This window comes from Cottoperca gobio, chromosome 21 (assembly GCF_900634415.1).
Source record: "Cottoperca gobio chromosome 21, fCotGob3.1, whole genome shotgun sequence".
Lineage (NCBI taxonomy): Eukaryota > Metazoa > Chordata > Actinopteri > Perciformes > Bovichtidae > Cottoperca > Cottoperca gobio.
Window position 1 is genome coordinate 18,572,526 of NC_041375.1, and position 21,015 is coordinate 18,593,540.

The following is a 21,015-nucleotide window of genomic DNA, read 5'->3' on the forward strand; positions in this document are numbered from 1 at the left end:
TTTAGGAGACAGTAGACATTTTAAACCAGCAGATGATTATGAATAAAACTTTAGTGTTTTTTTTATTATACTATCAAACTAGATGGGAACTGGGCAAAATAGTCACAAATAAAAGATGACTGGTTTTTCATTTTGTGCCTCACCAACATTCGGCAAACATTTCCCAAAGTGATATTGTTGAACGTGTTAGCGAGCGGTGGAGCAGCGCCGATTGATCCGTACCAAAATTCAGAGCCAGAGGGCAGATTTCAGACCTGGTCCCAAAGTGTCTCAGCCCTGACAGACAGGGGAGGGGACAAATGAGACAGTGTCAATATTGAAACAGGCTAATGGGCTAATGAATGTGGAGAGTTCTGCCTAATGTTCCCAACAGAGCTCCTAGCAAAACCATTAAAGCACTTTTATATGACTAGACAGGCACAATGCAGTAACTCGATTTATGGGGTACTTTCATGGTCAATTAGGAAGGGAGAGAGAGGAGAGAAGCCTGATAGGGGAGGTTAGAGAGAGTGTGTGTGTGTGTGTGTGTGTGTGTGTGTGTGTGTGTGTGTGTGTGTGTGTGTGTGTGTGTGTGTGTGTGTGTGTGTGTGTGTGTTGTGTGTGTGTTTCATTCTGATCAGCGTACGGACAGAAACTACACAATACATATGCAGTCGTTTAAACGTCTCCCTATCTGTCATATACGAGGTGGACATATGTGACTGACTGGACATTTTGAGCAAAAGACTAATATCAGTTTAAATAGTCACATGGGAATCCTCCAGACCTCAGTATCAGACTGAATAATAAAGTTTGACATTATTTTTTATGAAAGCAGAAGGTCCCTCTGGAAGCATTTAATCACTTTCTTGATTAACTTTTACACAGCTGACTGCACCTGTGTCCGAATGTCCTTTCATCTTAAAAAAGACATTCCAGATAACTCTGCCCTTGAGGGTCTTATATCGAATGACCGAGATCAAACCTGCAGAGAAGAAATTGCCCACTTCAATCTCAACGCATGTAAAACAAAGGATGTCATTATTGACTCAAAAAGACATATCTGAGTTTTGGACATGTTAATGCTGTGTTTGGAAAGGTTGTCGTGATTTCTACTTTATAACTTGTTTTTAACCTGATCTGTGTTGTTTCGTCTCGTTTCATCTGACTCTGGTTCCTTTTCCCCCTTGATATAATTCGTTCGGGCAGCAATCGAACACAGGCCAAAACCACCGAGTCCTTGTGAAGGATGTGGTCTTGGTCCGTTCGCAAACAAATTCTGCAGTGGTTAGCTTGTGGTGGTAACGTCACTCAACCTTCATCCGACCTAACTATAAGTTATACTTTGCACATTTTAGCTAAAAGGCTCCCATAGCCGGGTGTGTGTTGGACAGACGAGCGAAATCCAGCAGCTAGCCGGAGAATAAATCAAGGTCTGACCCTGATGAGCAGTAAAGTACGTTGGGCAGATAGGAACCTGTTTATCTGTCTTTACGTTGTTGCTCCCGGCCGGACTTGTCCTGTGATTCAGACAGGAAGCAATAAACTATATTAAAAACGCCCTTAAAGCTTTGTGGCAGGTGCCTTGAATTTAGCACCTATTTGTACTATCCACTGCGGCATGATGTTTGACTGCAGACCATCGTTTGTTGAGCAGGGTTATATAAATATGGAGGTTGAGATAGAGCTAATATAACATCTTACATCACGCTCTGGCTCAAGGTTAGTGCAGGTGAACTCTACGCAAAAGCTCAAATTGACTTGGCAAATCCACCAATCACCAATGAAATGAATGAATTTTGGTCAGAATTGTAGCTTTTATACCTTAATGCTTGTGTTTGTACTGTGGTCTTTCAGGTTAACAGAATTTCAGACAGATTGGTTCAATAATTGGCATGACCCGTGATCTAATGAACAAGAAGGAGGGTTCAAACTTCAGCGTGAATAGGCACTTTGTCCGGCAAAAGAAAACATGTTTATTGACTGATTGGACGACCAGATGCCACACAGAACGCACCAGTGAGTCCTTTTACCCTCAGTTGTGACATCTGTGATTACATTGTGATGTTAGATTTCTTTTAACATTTGGATCGGAGGTGTTTTGTGGGATACGGAGATCATATGTAGTGTGTATGCTTTGCCCTTGTTTAGTCGTATCACTAAAGGTTGGCCTTATCCATCAATCTATCTGTTCACCGATGGTATTTACAGTTAGGAACGCATGTATTTCTATCGTAGGAAGCTGATAATAGCCAGGAGCCGTTACCACTCACAGCTTCAGTCCAACAATTGTCAATATCAGACCTGAAAAACCATCAAAATGACCCTGAAATTCATTGAATCTTCAGCAGAGGTGCACTCAAGACATATTGTCTTATGCTGCTCTCTGTTTCACACATGCAGAAACACTCCACCTCGCTAGCTCTCTCTGTTGCATTACTGTAGTTTCCCTCAGAGAGTAGTTGGAGGATATTTTTAGTTTGCAAAAAAAACCCAGAATCAGGTAGTACAGTTTCCCTGCTCTCTTTCATGTGATGCATTCAGAGGGAAAAAAGGTTTTTAGTGGAATAGTTAAAGCATCAGTTCGATGTGCAGCCTTAATGACTCAATGAACCTTGGGGTTGCAATACTTATATCCTGTAGTCATTCGATTCAATGTTGATGAGAAAAAGTGTTTCATGCATCTTTAATTTACCGAACCTTAAAGGAGTAGCAAACACGTCTCCTCCTTAAACACACTTCTGTGTTTTACTGTTTCATAAATTATGAAAATATTAAGTATTTACACTATCAAACTGCAACTTGTTAAGTCTGAAGATATGAACAGACTTCCCCGAGAGGCAAACAATAACAAGCATATTTCTGCGACCAGTGTGTTAATGATGTGCGCGGCATCTGAAGGAAACGTTTTCATTTATTTATAACATCATAACGTTTTGAGTCGTGTGTTAAATGTTTTTGGTGAAAGGCTGAGATTTGAATGTGGGGGTTTTGTGGTTTTGTGTTAATTTTTCAGTATTTCAGAAGATGTGAATTATTAATAACGTTTTTGGCAACTGGTTAATCACAACAGGCCATGTCATTTCTAAATCAAGCCTAGGTGACATGACATGACATTATTAGCAATATTTGAAGAGCCAGCAGAAATGTTAATGTGATGAGAAAACTAAGATCTCTGTCATTCTTTAATAAAGACATATGTTATTTATGTAAGGCCATTTAAAATGTAATCGGGAGTATTGCACTACCACTCCACGATAGTGTGTGTGTGTGTGTGTGTGTGTGTGTGTGTCTTCATAGTCTGTAAACCAAAAGAGCTGTTGGGGTATGGGTACACATGGAAATCATAGGGTTCAGCACCCATTTATGTACTTTTAAATGTATTAAATGATATTAATTGGCTTATAAATGGGTTTCTTGATTGATAAGGAAAAACTGCAGCTGTAACACTCGTTGCCTGCAGGTGGCGACGTCAGCGTCTTCCTCTGAAGTGTTGTTCTTAGTATTAATCTCTGGTAGGCGGTGCAGGTTGGCGGTGCAGGTTGGCGGTGCAGGTTGGCGGTGCAGGTTGGCGGTGCGAATGTGCAAATGTGAATGAGTGAGTTTGTGAATTACACGAGGTGCGTTTAATCCAAGCTGAACGTCATGTAGTTTAAGTTCTCGCCATTCTTTGTCCTCTATCAGGAAATGCATCACGTTTTTATCACACCACTCTGCGGAAGTGTCTCTTTACCGCTCACATTTCCTCTTATTTAAGTTTCAGAGTCAATGGTTTTCCCGAAGTCAAGTGTTCAACATTCACGTTTAGACTGTGGCTCTCAAACTGTGGTGTGAATGACAGTGAACAAAAACACTCAGAGTGAAAACCACTCGGTCCTTCACGTATTTCAGATACGCTTTGGCTGACAGAAACTGTATTTACATGAGTAGAAAAACATTGACGAGATTTATTCAAATGCTTTATTTTAAGACCTAGCTTTAATGATCCCTGTGGGGAAAGAGAGTCACTGCAGCAGAACACTGAGAGGAGATACAACAAAAACAATACATCATAAATAAGAATGTAGTTAATGAGGGGAGTAATTATATCACATTAAACTATTCCAACATGCACCAAGTCTCAGATGGTTGAGACTCAAAGTGTTTTGCAGCACTTTCTTTCAATAATTACAAAATAATTCTATTGTTTTTCTGTTTGTGTTTTAGATAAAAACTACAGGAAACGGTAAATATTCAAGTGCACTAAAGCGTTTCTAGAAAAGACCCAATTCAAGTACAAGCTGATTTAAAGGTTAGACGTGATGTGTGTTTGTTCATTTGTTTATACACTAGATGTCTGGATGTGATGTGTGCACAGCAAGCCCATCATTTTTCCAGGCTAGACAAATGCCTCATGGTGGAGGACAGGCCGTCCCAAATGACAAATGTCCTGCAGACACAGACAGAGACAGAGAGAGAGAGATAGAGAGAGAGAGAGAGAGATAAAGAGAGAGAGAGAGAGAGAGAGAGAGAGAGAGAGAGAGAGAGAGAGAGAGAGAGAGAGACAGAGAGAGAGAGAGAGAGAGAGAGAGAGAGAGAGAGAGAGAGAGAGAGAGAGAGAGGAGAGAGAGAGAGAGAGAGAGAGAGAGAGAGAGAGAGAGAAGAGAGAGAGATAGAGAGAGAGAGATAAGAGAGAGAGAGAGAGAGAGAGAGAGAGAGAGAGAGAGAGAGAGAGAGAGTAGCTTCATTAACAGAAAGCACAACAGACAGAGGAACAGATGATTCTGCCACAGATTTCAATCCCTCCATCTCGGCCAATTATTGAAATAGCTAGGACACACACACACACACACACACACACACACACACACACACACACACACACACACACACACACACGAGGACAAAGAGAGAGAGAAAGGCCATAAGCCTGGTTAAGCAGTATTAAATTATTCCTCAAATTAAAAGGTTGTACCTGCCTTGTCCTTTTAGAGCTGTGTGTGTGCATGCATGCGTGTGCGCGCATGTGAGTGATTAGGTTGTTAATTAATTTTATGTCCTTGTATTTAATAACCGTGGACAGTGAAGATGGGGCGTGTGTGTGTGGTGTGGGTGTGGGTGTGTGTGTGTGTGTGTGTGTGTGTGTGTGTGTGTGTGTGTGTGTGTGTGTTGGATAATGTGTGTGTTGGATAATGTGTCTGTTGTAACAGTTTTGTCTGAGGAGGAGAATGGACAACACAATGCGGACTGTAAACTTGGCTTCCATAGTTTTAAATCAAGTTAGAAGCAAAAATCCACATCAGATGTGATTTGACTGTTTATCTTTAAGATTAATAAATAATAGTTTTCTGTTAGGCAGTAAAAGGGATTTTTTAGTTAACCATATAAAAGCGATGCTCCAGCTGTTTCACTGATAAACTGGAGGTTGAGATAAGAAGAGATGAAGAGGAAAAAGATGAGAGGAGTGAAAGAGAAAGAGAAAGAAACACAAGTGAATGAGAAGGAGAAAGAGAGGAGCAGAGCTTTGTGAAGGAGGAAGGAGGAAGTGAAATGTGTGCGAGGGAGGAGGCTGCTCAAAAGCATGAAAAGAGAGAAGATGGAGAGAGAGAGCAGTTACACAGCAGGAGAGTCTGAGTGCTCTCCTCCATCAGAGACTGTTGATTAAAATTTCATTGGCTGAGGCTGGAGGTCGGAGGTGATGCTGTGTGTGTGTGTGTGTGTGTGTGTGTGTGTGTGTGTGTGTGTGTGTGTGTGTGTGTGTGTGTGTGTGTGCATGCACGCACGTGAGCAATAAAGGCTCAGAGCCTCTTCTCTTCTTGCACTCACTGACTCCCGTACTCTCCCTCTCATTGGCTAATTATCTTTCTTTGTCTCATGAGCTCACTGCTTTCTACTTGCTTTTAGTTACTATTACTAAAGCCACTAGTTTATTTAGCACGTACATGTGGCCGTATAGCCATATGGTAGGATGGTCTGATCCAATAATAATACAAAATATAATAATAATAATAATAATAATAATAATAGCCTTTAAATTACATCATAAACTAAATTGAAATGAAAGCAAATATTTGCGCTAAACAGTAACCACTATACCAACCAACAAACAATTAAGAACAGAGCAAAACTTTACATACAAATTTTGTTTTTTAATAATAAAAGTGTACAAATCTGAATTGATATTTGATTCCAATTTAATCAAAGCTTAGTGCTACAGATATTTGTAGATTATTCTTTGGTCTCTGGTCACTTGTGGTTATGTTTTTCATAAACTAAATGATTAATTAGTTAGTTGAAAGAAACACACAGATAGATGAATTATTAATAAAATACACATGTGCTGCGGCCCCAGACTGAAGCATGTTCGGTTTTACCAAAACGAACCTTCTCTCAGATAAAAAGTCTGAGATTTCCGAGGAGGTCGTCTTGTTTCTTCCATCAGGTCTCGTCTCCGTTAACCTCTTTTATTGAAGCTTCCACCTGCTTGTCAAACCAGACCCCACAGGACTCTCCTCTGTTTGTGGCGCTGCTTTTTTCAATTAAGGCCGAGCGAGAGGATACCTGAACACACTGACGGCGCGCGCAGGTGTCGGCTCTGCCACTGTGGCGATGTTGTGTTGTGTCTGTATCACTGCGGTGAATGTCAAACAGAACGGATTGATTGTAATGCTGTTGTCTGTTAGTGTGTGTGTGTGTAGCAATGTAAACCTAGACCATGGTTTGAACTTATTGTTAGCATTGAGCGGTGTCTGTGTATTTAATGGTGTCATGAGGTTTTGGTCACAAGGTGAAGTGTCTTATTGTGACATAAAATAGTGTTGAATGTCAAGTATACTGTGCACTTATACAACCTCACAACTTCAATTTGAATTCAGCAAAGATAAAAACAAGATGTTCAGCATAAGCTTAGACAGATTTGAATCGTTTATATATTCCAAACCCAGTACAGCTAAAGGGATTTTCTTTATGCGGTCAGAATCGCTGTACAAACCTATTACAGATAAAAACACTGATAACGCTGAACGGTTAACAGACTGAGCTGCTAGCCTGCAGTTTGGGTGCTATTTTCTAAATGGTTGGGATATGAAATTCAGATGCATTCAGTTAAACAACTCTCACTACCTCATCGGAGCACTGCCATGTTGAGAGAAGTTTTGCTGGTATCGGAAGCAGACGTAGTGGCAGGATTGGCAGCAGAGGAAGGTCGAGACGCTCACCATCCAGAAAGATACTGGCACATTACTGCAGCTGGCTCGGTGCAGTGTAGGCATGAGGAAGCTGGTGTCTCCAAAATGGCAGCTGTCCATAAGCAAGCTGAGGTTCAGGCTGCATGAGAGGGTATTTAAGTACTGTATGCTGCTGGGCTACACATCACTGCTACACTTGATATTTTAGACCATGCTGTGTGCAAGGTTCGATACACACAGAGTCTGCACGGAGCCCTTACCTGAAGCCAATCCAACACCTTGGTGATGAACTGGAAAACTGACCTTATCACCCAACATCAGTGTTGGACGTCTCTAACGCTCTTGCGGCTCAATGGGAGAAAATCCCTGCTGAAACCAGAAGAGTGGAGGCTGATATAGCTGCACCATGGTTTTGAAATGACATATCAATCACATAGGTGGTTGTTTGAGTTACTCCAGCATCTTTCTGGAAAGCTGCAGAATTACAGTGAGTGTAAACGGACGCTTTAGCACTCGACTCAAGTATAGAAACATGCAGTTGGGTAGTTATTCCCAAGGGTTCTGAGAAAGGAGCCGTCACAGATTTGTGCATACATTTCTTTCCCTAATTAAAGTAGAAGTCAAGAGCAAGAGAAAAATCCTCTTAATTCTTATTCATCATGTTGGTAAAAACATGATCATTTTAAAACATTAGAGGAGCAACATTTCTCGTAACTTTTAATGAGTATCCTTCAGAGAATTCACATCTGAAATGTTAGTTAAAAAATGATTGAAGATTGATTCTACGCTACGCGGATAAGGAGCAAATTATGTTAGTAGACTTTAGTGTGCTTCGGGTTAGTGCATCCTGTGTCGCGTCATTTTTATCAGATTGCAGGATGTGCAGTTGTAAGTCAATGTGACTCCGCACAGACGCTGCTTCAGTAACTCAAACGGCATCTTCACAGGCAGCTTCACACAAACTACACTTCAGTCTCTAACAAAGCACCAAACACACATCCACTCTGCAGCACCGGGGCTCGCTCAGACATAAAGGCGGCAGCTCTCTGCCAATGGTGTCGGTTTGATATCGTACGCATGAGGCATTGCATATTCACACACATCAGTTAAAAGTCATTATGCTCTTCTCACTCTTACAAACACACACATCCGCCGTGTACACAGCCGCATCAGCAAATTAGCTGAATAAAGAGCCTCTTTTTGCCTTTTCCTTTGAGTGGCTAATTAGCCATCAGAGCCCGCTGTGTGGAGAGAGCGAGATCCGTCAAGAGGTAGCGCTTCAAAGAGCAGTTTATGGAAGCCAACGCACTTTAATTAGGACCTATTTGTACGAGAAAGTGAAGAGAAAAACATCATTTAAAGCCAAAAGCTGTATAATGTTGAGGGAAAATAAACACTCTCTAATGAACACACAGATAAAGAGAGACAGGAACAAACTAAAAGGATTAGAGTCGAGGAGATGAGATCCTCACGAGGAGGCTTTCTGAAGCAGCGTGAGGGGAAACTGATTCCTCAGACTGGAACATCGGTTTTGTGTTGTAGTCGGTGAGTCAGTGAGATGAATGAGAAAAATGTGAGGAACCTACTCTGAAGCTCTCCATTCGTGGGATTTAAGTGCAGTAACATGTAGTTACAAGAATGTTAATCATTAATGGAGACCTGTTACGACACGTCTACATTTTTAAAGTGATAACAATGTTTTTGGAACTATAGAGTTCCAAAAAAAGCAAAAAAAATACCGTGAAATTACTCCAAACATCGATTCTTCTGTGAGTTCAAAAGATCTATTTAGTATTCATTACAAATCTCTACAGGACCTTTTTTTAATATTTCCATTTATGTCCCCCAAAGTTTTTTGATCCGCTCTTCACAGATGTGTGTGCCAAATCAATTTAAGGGGATTTTCAGGTCCTTTTTACAGCCGTGGGCTTGTTCTCAGTGTTCTGACTATCATTCCTTTAGACTTACTCACCAGTGTAGCTGAGAGACCAACTCTGCTTATTGTTAGTTCGCGCGTACGAATAAAACAATCTGGTTAAACTTATTTGGAAAAGAAAGCGTTACCTAAGCTGTTTGTTTAAAATGTCTCGTAGATTTTACAGAGCGACTGGATCAAGCTTTACCAACTGTACTGTAATCGTGCATGCATGTTGCTTTATAATGCAAAACAAAAAGATGCAGAAGGTTATTGCTGGATCCAGGAGGTTTGGACAAAGTGCAGGAGCTGCTCTCAGTCATTTTTATTTTTCCTGACTGACGTGTGTCTGAAGTGTAGATACTGTATACACTATCACTGCTCAGCTCATCAAGCACTTCCATGAGCAAAATGCAGGCTGTTTTTTATTACTGTAAGCAAGTACCTGACATGTACATCACATGATTCCCACCATGTATCCCCTACTGGCTGAGCTGCTGCTGCTGCTGCTGCTTCATCTGCCTGTCTCACATTACTCAGGCATCTTAATCTTAAGAGTAGGACAAGAATTATCGCTATATGGAAACTCATGAATAAGCATAGCCAAAGAGTGTTTGACAGCATGGTAGGTAAGCTGATATGGGCGTAAGTCACTTTTGGCAGAGCTTCTTTGTAAACCTTCATGTAAGGAGTTTCAGTGAGACTTGTGCTGAACTTTTCTGTCATGTGGTTGAGTATAGTATCATTTTAGGGTGTTATATTTTGTTTCCAGAATTGTGATTTTACTGCTATCATTTCTGTCACCGGTCTCTACTGAACACCAGGAATCACATTTTCTCCCCGTTGTATCTTAGTCCAGCAAAGCTGTTTGTTGTTTATATGTCACGACCCTGAATTCTGACTCCAGAAGTTGCAAAAGCATGCTTAATTTCACTAAACCTAGTTTTGATAGTTAATGCTATTATCTAAACATTCACTGAGCAGTGTAGGAAATATTTGTATAGCCGTGGATGTTTCACACGTTGTTCCCTCAGTCATTGACGTGGCAACAGCCACATGTGAAGCAAATCATTATCGGAAGTGTCACTTTACAGGATCATGTAAATGGCTTAATTTCACCATTGTCATATGGAAATGTTGGTAATAGTCACATAACTGTGTGCCGCATGCAAACACAGAGAGCATCTCCTGCTGAACCCACTTCAGTCTGTTTGCTGAGCGCCGTCCTCGATGATCTTTTGTCTGTCAAAATCTCTTAGCGCTTCCATCCAGAGCCCTCTGCTCTCTGCATTCATTATTAATGGACTTCAGCAGGAGAACACACACACACACACACACACACACACACACACACACACACACACACACACACACACACAGACACACACGCACACACAGGCAGGACCTGCACTTCAGCAGTAGCTATTTTAGACGTGATATTAAATCAAACGTTAAAAATATGAAGGGAAAGAAACATCCATTGAGGAAACGGAGGATGCAGGATGACAAAATGGATTCATTGTTTTTATCTTCAGCTCTGTGTATGTAAGTGTAGCTGGTCGTGTGAAATATGGCAACAAACAACACAAGTTTGTTTTATACAGAATCACAATATGGACATTTAGAGCTTTGAAATACGTTGTAATATGTGACGGTCAAACACAGCTGACTTTCACCTCAGCAGTCAAACTGCACTTGCTTTTGACCTTGTTTGACTTTGACCTATAATAATGTTACATAATTAAATCAAGCAACATGGAAAATTAACACTGGAAATAATTATGTGAAATTAGTACAATAACTGCCACTGCAGAACCAAATGTGATGTGAGCTGTTGTATATTCACAAAGAGAAATATTAAAGAGAAATATTCCTAATTGATAATTAAAGTATTTTTTAATTTAGTTTTGTATAGTAAATACTACAGGTAGTAAAACTGTACCCTTGAGCCTCAGTGGCTGTGGAGAATGTGACAGCCAGTGTGAAATGACAGCTTTGGCATATTCTGAACACGTTATCATTGCAATCAGGAACAAAACACTGCACCTCATGCCACAATCAAATCATACAGAGTGTAATTAAGAAAAGCCAAGTGGGAGAAAATGTTCACATCACTGTCTTAGCTATAACTGTGAGCTGTGTATTCTAGCAGCTATAGAAGTGTCAACACACTGGTGACCAAATGGCTGCAAAGCGACCAATTTTAAAATAAACCATTAATGCTAAAGTAGTAATAACAGGAGGTCATCCCATTCTGCCGAAGATGACGTGAACAGAGCTTCAGCCCACTATTAGCTGCCAGCTACATAATCTGAAGCTTTCTGATTGGATGTTTCTTACTGCAGCAAGTCTCTAGTTGACTTCTGTCCTAAAACTGTTGTGTTTACTGACTTGTACCTTCTTGACTTTTTGTCAGTGAAGAAGATTTTCTGCAGCTCAGTGTCTCATTGTTTGTACGGATGATTCAAGGAGAGACTTGTGTAAAAACAGTGTTGTGAGTGTTAAAACACTACAACAGTTTAAAAAAAAACATTTTCAATGGGAATGAGTGTAACTCTGTGTGTGTGTGTGTGTGTGTGTGTGTGTGTGTGTGTGTGTGTGTGTGTGTGTGTGTGTGTGTGTGTGTGTGTGTGCGTGTGTTTTTCGTTGTGACCTTTCTCCATATGTTGTGGGACCAAGCAGGGGGACAGGAGGTGAGCCCTACACATGCTATCAGTCTGAGCTGTTAGCCAGCTGACACACACACACACACACACACACACACACACACACACACACACACACACACACACGCTGCAGGCCGTACATGTCATTGTTACCTGATATTCATGGTGTGTAGGAGAAGCAGACGCAGGAGAAGGTCATACGTGTGATGTCAGAGGCGATGCGTTCACTGACAGTCGTGGGTTTGATTGCCGCTCGTTCCTCTTCCACAGCCTCGGGCTCTCTCTACCCTCTGTCTTCCCCGCCCACCTCCAACAGTCCTCAGCATCAGTCCAGCCCCCGCCAGGAGACACACAGACCTTTCTATTTTTGATTTCTAGTCCAAGTGAAAACAATGTTACAGTGTGCTGTCAGAAATCACCGATAGAGGCTGTATTTACTGTATCAAAGAGAGCTGATATTCATGGTGCTGTAGTTGTGTCTGAGGGTGATGAATACAGTACAGATGCAAATTCTATTGAGCCCTGGAAAGGATAAGGAGATAAATATTTTAGATAGGAGGAAAAGAAAGATTTAAAACTTTCATCTCCATAAATATTTTTGCGCGTGTCCTTTGAGCAACAACAGCCCCAATCCCACAGGAAAAAGTGTAATCTCCAGGAACCAGAAACCTTCAATTCAGGGCAAAAACCACATGAATTATATATCAAAGTTCTCCTCATGATGACCTTTCCGTCCTCATAGTATCTGGAATTTGTAGCTGTGTCAGCCAGATTTCCAAGTTACCCAGATGTGCAATAATGGTGCACTTTTATTTGTACAACTCTGGTTGTATTAGTGTTGTTTTGATAATCATTCTCATCAGTTAAGATAAGAGTTAACTCACCATCTTATTTGTTGAAGTGTGTGACAATTAATACAAATAATTGATGGGGCACAGCCAACTTTTCTCACAGGCTCTCTTGAGTTGTTGATTTATCCATTATTGTTGCTGTTTGTGATCAATTATTATAAACTCAATGTTCACCTACCAGCTTTGTTTCAGTTATCAGCTGCATCCAACAGCTTTCTTCAGTGAATGGAACATGAGGTGTGATCACGTGACATGTGTCACATGACAACAGGTGTTCGTATATGTGTGGAATAAGGTTGAAAGCATGTAAGTGAATCTTGCATTTTAGATTATTTGATCACATACAAGGGCGAGAATGAGTCTCCATTGTAAATACATTTCACATTATTTTACAACAGTGGACAACTATAGATTATATTGAACATTTCAATTGAAACTAAACCCAATAACCTTTAGGTGGGGATTTACTTCTTAGTCCACACTAAACACTGCTGGTATTCTGAATGAAAACATTTTATTAACTTTAGAATTGTTATTTGTATTAAACCACGTTGTTTGTTTGAGTTTGCAATGCCTCTTGGGCTCTTTTAGTAAGCCGATTCTGCATTTAAATATGCTATATAATATATCTAGGAGTGATCAAAGAGCAGTTTACTTCTCATTCTACTGTCCAAACCTTGCAGCTATGTTGAAATAAAGCACTTGGCTGTTTAAGTTTCAGTCTAGATAATGTGATGTCTGTTTCACATTCTCCAGTAGTGGTTTCTAGAGCTGATCTAATTTCAACAGCGATATAATAGCCTCCTATAATATGCTTGACTAGATATTGTATTACACACAACAATTACTCAAAGGAATACCAATACTAACACATCATAGCAACAATCTGGACAAAAGGCTAACCCGAAGGTTTTCTTCACTCGTATCAGCTTTGCACAAGACATTGTTACTTGGCGTCATCTGTTACTGTTACTGCTTCGGTACATGAATGCTTCTCATTTTCAAGATTCCTTATGAAGCAGTGTAACCCTCCCAGAGAGATGTCTTTGATTTATATTCATATGCAAATGAGCATCCTGAGGAAAAAAGACATTCTTTTAAAGGGAAGAAGAAAGGGGGGAAAGGAGGGAGAGGGAAGTTCAGCTTATCACCACTCAACAGATGTTCAGGCTAAATGAGTTGGTTTGTCTGTCTCGTCACTGAGGCTGAGTGGAGCAAAGCTCCAGCGCTGGCCGGTCTGAATGGAACAAGTCATCCAGCTGCTGCTAAGAACGAAAGAAAAAACATTTCTATAGTGGCTGTAATTTGCTCCGATGGCAGAGGTGGAAAGAGCCAGAGGACCAGGATGAGAACCCTCAGCTGCCAAAGGCCTTTGGCCACACAGAGGAAACTAATTCAATTCCAAGTTGATACAGTAAAAGCAGTATGCTGCAGGATAGTGCTCAAGCCAGGTAGCTTGCAAGAAAGTGCTGAGTGGACATGTATAGAGCTGTGGCCTGCTGTCTTCTCCCCCTCTCTCTCCTGATAAAAATAAATGACATGAACACAGACAGGAACGTTATGAACACAGGATATGTTAACTCTAGTAAAGGGTTTTTCCTAGACTTTTGAATCTTTTCCTGGAATCCATCATTAACTGAAATATAATTGCAAACATTGAAGATAATTTATCATATTTATGTTCATTTAAGTTTCTAATGTTCTTTAATTTGTTAGATGATGTGATAGTAGAATGACAATTCTCTTTACGAGCATACGACTGTATCTCTAAGGTGAAAATAAACAACTTTGAATATGTCTGATTCGCTATACAAGAGCATTCATAGTGTTCAGTCATTTAAGTGTTTCTATGGTTTGAGGAACTGTATCGTTGTTGGACATGCAGCTGTAAAATCATGGCAGTGTTCGCCACATGTTGAACCACCTGCATAGGTTTATTGACAGGTTTTGTGACACAACTGGACTGTAACTCCCATTCTAGCATGAACAGTCCCTTGAAGAATCATGCAGCTGCAAGTTGCAACCAGTTTAATTACTGTAGTAATGACATCTCAAGGTCGGACTATATGTATGACAGTTGGTAGCGTTAATGAGGTTTGGAGAAGATGTCGTTTCAGTTCATAAAATAGTCTTCATTATGGGAACGGACAGATGCATCCACACATTTAAAATCCAGGGACCCAACAGGTAGTTTTTCAGGGACATGGAAGCAGATTTTGGTTTGAATCTTTATGAAATTTAGTTCAACCCACTTTCTTTGTCAGTCAGCATTGTCATTGCAGGATCCAATTTCATTAAGGAAAATGTGTTAATATTAGAGTTAACCATGTATGTAACTACATCTGTTTGAAACATTATTTTGCTTATGTTTAAACTAATTAATTCTGTAAATAATAACTTACATCGCTGCTCTGAAATCGGATGTTCCACCATCTGGATTGCATCTGTTTGCTTTATAAAACCATTGAAACTATCACATAGTAGCATTTAATAAGGCTTGTTATTAGCTTACATTTCATATCCAACAGCTGTGAAAACTTTATTGTTTATCTATTTCTGTTTTGACGAGCTAGAGCTAGATACATGTGTCTTCTTTGGAACTAGGAAGATTGAATTTCGATTAAAAACTAGTGTTGCAGATGTGAGATATCAGAGCCAGAGCTGGAGAGACTAAACAGTCCCATGTTCCTCAAAAGTGCAGTTGGAAGTTCAAGTGAGAGCGGGAAGGAATTACAGAAAACGTAAAAGTTCTGGGACGAGAGGTGAAGCCTTTAGGTTAGAAAAGTAGGTTAGTGACCTCGAGGTTTCTGGCTCAAATCCTTTGAGGTAATGTGGCCAGTGCCCTTGACCACTCACCGTGGTGAACTGCTCTTCTGCCAACATCTGGAACGGTGTAGTTGTTGCACATATGACACATGTCTCTGTTATCTTAGGATAAAGGTTAAATAAACAATTATAGAATTGCTTGCTTATGTTTCCTTGTTTCTCTCTCCTTATCTCCCGTCCTTCTCCTTTGTTTCTTTGCTTGACTTTCCCGCCGTCATCCCGCTCTCCTTCCTTCCTCGATCTTGTGATATAACTTCTATGGCTGGTTGATTTGGGTGAGCAGAGGGAAACAGGGGAGGCCTCCACAGTTCAGGGCTCCGGAGAGCTCGGCCAGGCAGCAGCAATCAATCACAGACTAAATCCCTCCTCTCTCAGGACTGCCATGTGCCAGGTGACATGGTCAACAGCTGCAGAAAGATATAAAGCCTGCAGTGGGTATTTGGATTTAAATAGACTAGTAAATGGCTCTGAACAGGCTGCAGTCCGGAGAAAACACTGAATATACTAACGTCAGGCAAGACTTGAAAAAGAAATTGCATTGTTTATTGTTAAAAAAGCAACTATTGTTTCGATGACAATCAACCAATTTTACTCGTACAAATAGCGAATCGTTGCACATACAAGGCGTGAGACTTTGACATGGGCGATTGCTGTTTTTGTCCCAGTTCCTACAAACATTCAACTCTGTTTTTGTATTTTTAATCCTGATCACGGTCATTTTCTATCCTCAAATGTTCCCTGTGGAGTTTGTAACCTCTAGTAGCCTTATGAAGCCATTATTCCACGAGTGGGTGCCGGTGACCAGCTCATTGCAAATGAAAGTGTTCTTGGAAGGATTTTTTAAAGAATCTCAGCAGCAATAACAAATCCCTCAATATATTAGTTTATACATACACAATGATAGTGTACTGAGAAATTGCTGTATAAATCAACAATAGATAATTGCAAAGTAAACAGTGTTGGCGTGATTGTATCAGCGGAGTAACAGCGATTATAAAGTCCTGTACACGTAGTCAACCAGTAGTCATATACCTGATGTGACATCGGTCTATAAATAGAATGTATTGTCTCAGGGGGATATTTGTTTTCACAGCTGGTACACAGCAACACACAGCAACACATAGCTACAGCCACACAGCTCAACCACTTGACTTGTATCAATGAGCCATGTTTGCTGAAGCATGAATGAACCTAGTGAATAAAGGCCATTTCAAAAGTGGTGTGATACAGCATCTTACATATGTACTGTAGATGGTGTGACTGGAGTTGTAAGAAACACTGAACCAACAGGTGTAAAGTATATTTATGTCTGACTCTGGCTCCATGTCTTTCCTTTTCTTGCAGACGTGTCTAGAGTTGGAGCGATATCTACAGACGGAGCCCAAGCGACTCTCGGAGCTCTTTGATGATGAGCTGGACTGTCTCTTAATGCCAACCTTCATGCAGGGTGGCGACAGTGATGAGGACCTGATGGACCCGCTCCTCTCCAGCCTCCCTGACCAGCCCAGCCCGCCTCCAGTACCGGTAACTCCCCCCAAGGTCCAGGCCAAAATCCTCCATGTGGCCAACCCCAGCAAGACCCAAGCCGAGGCAGGAACTGAAACTCTCACACCAAAGGACCAAGTCCTGGCAGGAGTCAGTGCCGCACAGCTCAGCGCCGCGGTTACTTCCCTAACACCACCATCGTCTCCAGAGCTCGGCCGCCACCTCATCAAACCCACACAAACACTGACTGCGACGGCAGACGGTACACTAACGCTCAAATTTGTGGCGAAGAAGGTAGGGTTAGGAGCAGCTAAACTGGTGGCAGCACGAGCGTTACCATCGCCGCCGAGCCGAGGAGGAGCCCTCAGTGACAGCGAGCAGGGAGGAGGAGGAAGTCTGGGAGGAGACATACCAGAGAACAAAAAGAGAGTCCACCGGTGCCAGTTTAATGGCTGCAGGAAGGTTTACACCAAGAGCTCCCATCTGAAGGCACATCAGAGGACTCACACAGGTAAGACCTTCATTACAATTACCATCAGCATTAGAACTCTATAATTATCATTTCAGCACTGTAGTCCAGCAATTTGAATTTAAAATGAAACAGTGATTATGAAGTAACAGTGCTGACTTTAAGCTTTCACATCCATAAAGTACTCTACACTGTAGCTCTTGGGGCCCTTTTGACCAAATGTGTAACATCTTCTCCTCTCGCTCATTTTGATGCGTTTAACTAATCAAAATGAATACCATGTTAGCGAAACATGATCCTGCCACCATTTGTGATCTATGTTAAGGCTTGTGGGAAATGAGCCCCAGGTCCCACAGTTTTAGAACAATGCAGCAGGACAACATACCAAGCTAAGAAGTTTTATGGCAGGACATTATAACGTTCTTGGTTGTCCAAGTGAGCCGCACAACCTCAATCCAACTGATTATGTGTTTCACTGTTGAAGAGCAGACTGCAGGCAAAGAGTCCTGAAACAAGAAGTGAAGCTGGCTGTCGTACAGACCGGACAGAACATCAGCTGGAAAGATACCAAGTGTCTAATGATGTCTGTGAGACAAATATTGAAAATAATGACCTTGTTCGAGTTTATACAACTTTTCCTGTTACTTTCTGTGCCCTAAAATGAGGGTCCTATATATAGCAGTGACTACAATTCCTGCACTGTTAACACACTTGAATTAAAGCTGATCGTCAGCATTTTTATCTCCTAGTCTATGTTGCATTTCAAACCCAATGTGCTGAACCAGAACCAACGCAATGACAAAATGTCCTAATACAATTGCCAGCACTGTCATTGCAGTACTACAAGATGTTGTAACTCCAACAATGTGCTTAAACCTGGAGTCAGGCTCAAACCCAGCACATGCACAGAACCAAAAAGATACTTCACCTTTTGAGTTGGCAGAAAACATCAGATATTTGACTTTTTTAACAGAGATTATGACCTCTCCTCGATTTGTTATGCTTCTCAGGTGATCCTCTAGATTTATTAATTTCCTTATGAGTCTTGATACCAGCTCAGGGCCAAAAGGCCCTGCCTCAGTAATTACGTGATGATTGATAGACTGGTACTAAATTCAGCCGTGTCCAACTGGGTCGGACATGCAGCTTTAGCTGCTAACTACAGCTGCCCTCTCAGTGACCCTCAGACAGAACACACACCAGGCTAATGTGTCCAGGGGCTGTTTGCCATGAACTCTCCAAAGTGTGAGCTTGTGCGGACGTTGGCTTGATGAAGTAGACACATGAAGGAAGATTGATTTGCCTGATGCAGATTTTGATGAAATGTGATTTGCTTGAGTTTAAACAGCGTTAAGTAATCTGACCTCAGCCTGAAGTTTACTTGATAAGGAACAGCCTTAGTTATCTCTCATAACACATGGAAACAAACCCTTTAAATCAATTCCAGTTGGGGCTGTACTGAAAGCAGAAAAAGGTTTGATTTCACCAGTAAACCAACCACAGTTGAGTCCACAGAAAGACTTGAGACAAAAAACAATGTATAGGGGTTTGATAGTAAGAGTGTCATTTCTTCTGGATCCATAAGTTTGAAGGCTAATCAGAAGTCAAAACCAAGGCAAGCGCCAGAGCCTGCTGTATCAGCACCTCCACTGTCAGTACAGTGATGTTGTCTGTCTGCACTTGAACTCAAGAGTACCGGTAGTGTTGACTGTTTTAAGTGAACCAAAGACCACTTTCAATAGTGTGCAAAATCACAAGAAAACACCATAGAATAGAAACTTTACGAATCGTTTGTCTGAAAATGTATTTAGCGATTATCATAGTGGAGGTTGTTTTAATTAGTTTGATTGTCGCTCAGATTTACAGCAGTACTTTTCAAGTGACAGGAACTAGTGCACCACATTTGTACATTCCTATAAATCTGTTTTCTGTGCTCTCTGCATTGAACATCTTTTAGCCTGTGTAACTGAGGCTGAATCCATCACTTATCTGCAGCAGGAGGCCTGGGCAGACTTGCACCACCTGAAGCTAGCATTATTCAACTTTAACTTTAACGGCAGCGTCATTTACAGTATCTTGAGTGGTTCATGGCCGCCAGTTGTCATCTTCCAGTGTTAGCAGTTTCCTTGGTATTCATCAGGATTACAGTACATAGCCTGCAGACCCTCCACTGTATTAATACTGGCAACCTTGGCATCATTAATCCAGCGTGTTACATGCTTTTATGATCCCAGCGACCAACACATGGCTTTAAGTATAGCATTACATTCCAGGGCAGCACCTAGCATAGCCGGGGGAACCTACAGCTGTACCTTTATTATAGCTTATCCAGAATGGAGCACCTGGATTTCTGGTAGCCTGGCCGCTAGCTGCAATATCTTTAATCTTCTGGTGATTTTACAGTCGAGTCATGCTAACGAACGATGAGCTTTAGAAGGCAGAATCATTCACCCAGGGGACACTGCAGCTTGTGCGTGTGTGGTATAAATGTGGGGGCGGTATATTCCCTCCCGATGTGTTCACTACAAACGCAGCACTGTGGTTTAATTAGCTTAATCCTCTTTTTGGGTTTTTATGACCATAAATCATTGAACATACATGTTGGGAGGGATTAACGTAGCAGAGACTACAGGGAGGAGCAACTGCAGAAAGCCTGCACAGCATCAATACACTTACTGTCACGTAGTGCACACCAGAGGCCATTAGAAACATCGTTATAGTGAGCACTGTCAGGAGTTTACTATGCATGTGCAGCAATTCCACATAATGTTGGTAATAACATCCCTCTGTTCATATCCAAAACAATTTATCTGAGCTGCAGCTATGATGTGAAGTTTATTTTCCTATATGAAAATGGGATAGTTGTAACATTAATTGATGTACAAATTAATTTGGTATATCTCTAAAGTACCCAGTCAGAGCTGTTCTTATTTACAGTCAGAGTTTCAGTTTTTTTCATCTGTATGTACGTCTGTACAAATCTCTTGAACGCGATATCTCAGGAACACCTCAAGGGAATTTCTTCAAATTTGGCAGAAACGCCTATTTCGGCTTTTGGATTTTGGTGGTCAAAGATCAAGGTCACTGTGACCCTACAAAACATGTTTTTGGCAATAACTCAAAAATGTATAAGCTCATTACGACAATTACGCACAAATAAAATGATGATATTTTTGGTCAGACATGGATGTAAAATGCAACTTGACTGGTTGGCGGATGCAAACACCCACAAGGCAGTAATTCTAGTTCCTCACAATCTTTGATCTGGTTTTATCTTTATACTTAGTGAAAGTTTATTTTTCTAAAATTGCAAATTATATCTGATACTATATTTGGATGTGCAAACAATACATTGAAGATCAAAGCTCAAATACACTGAGCTGCTGTCAGGTGATGATGTGTGAATATTCAGAGAGAAAACCAAATGAATAAAACGAGACATGCGAAGCACTAAGAGTGGAGACAGGGTGGAAACTGCTAGCGTAGCCCCATCAGTGAAGAAATACACCTTCCAACAACCCCATCAACAAGCTGTCTGCTTGCGTAAAAGTGGAACGGCAGTTCTAACATACTCAGATAAAACAAAGGAAAACCCAAAACAAACAAATAGAAATTCACCGATCAGCAAGTGTGCGACCTTATTGTGGTACAGATTACA

At 41.1% G+C, this 21,015-nt stretch overlaps 1 protein-coding gene across 1 annotated transcript in view; it reads left to right on the forward strand.

Annotated features, from left to right (window-relative positions):
- The window catches only part of klf7b (Kruppel like factor 7b), a 66,292-nt gene that overhangs the window by 22,887 nt on the left and 22,390 nt on the right, over positions 1 to 21,015 (forward strand). The window contains exon 2 of the mRNA XM_029458750.1: positions 16,748 to 17,399. Coding sequence (XP_029314610.1) covers positions 16,748 to 17,399 — 652 coding nt within the window. The remainder of the gene's footprint in view (positions 1 to 16,747; positions 17,400 to 21,015) is intronic.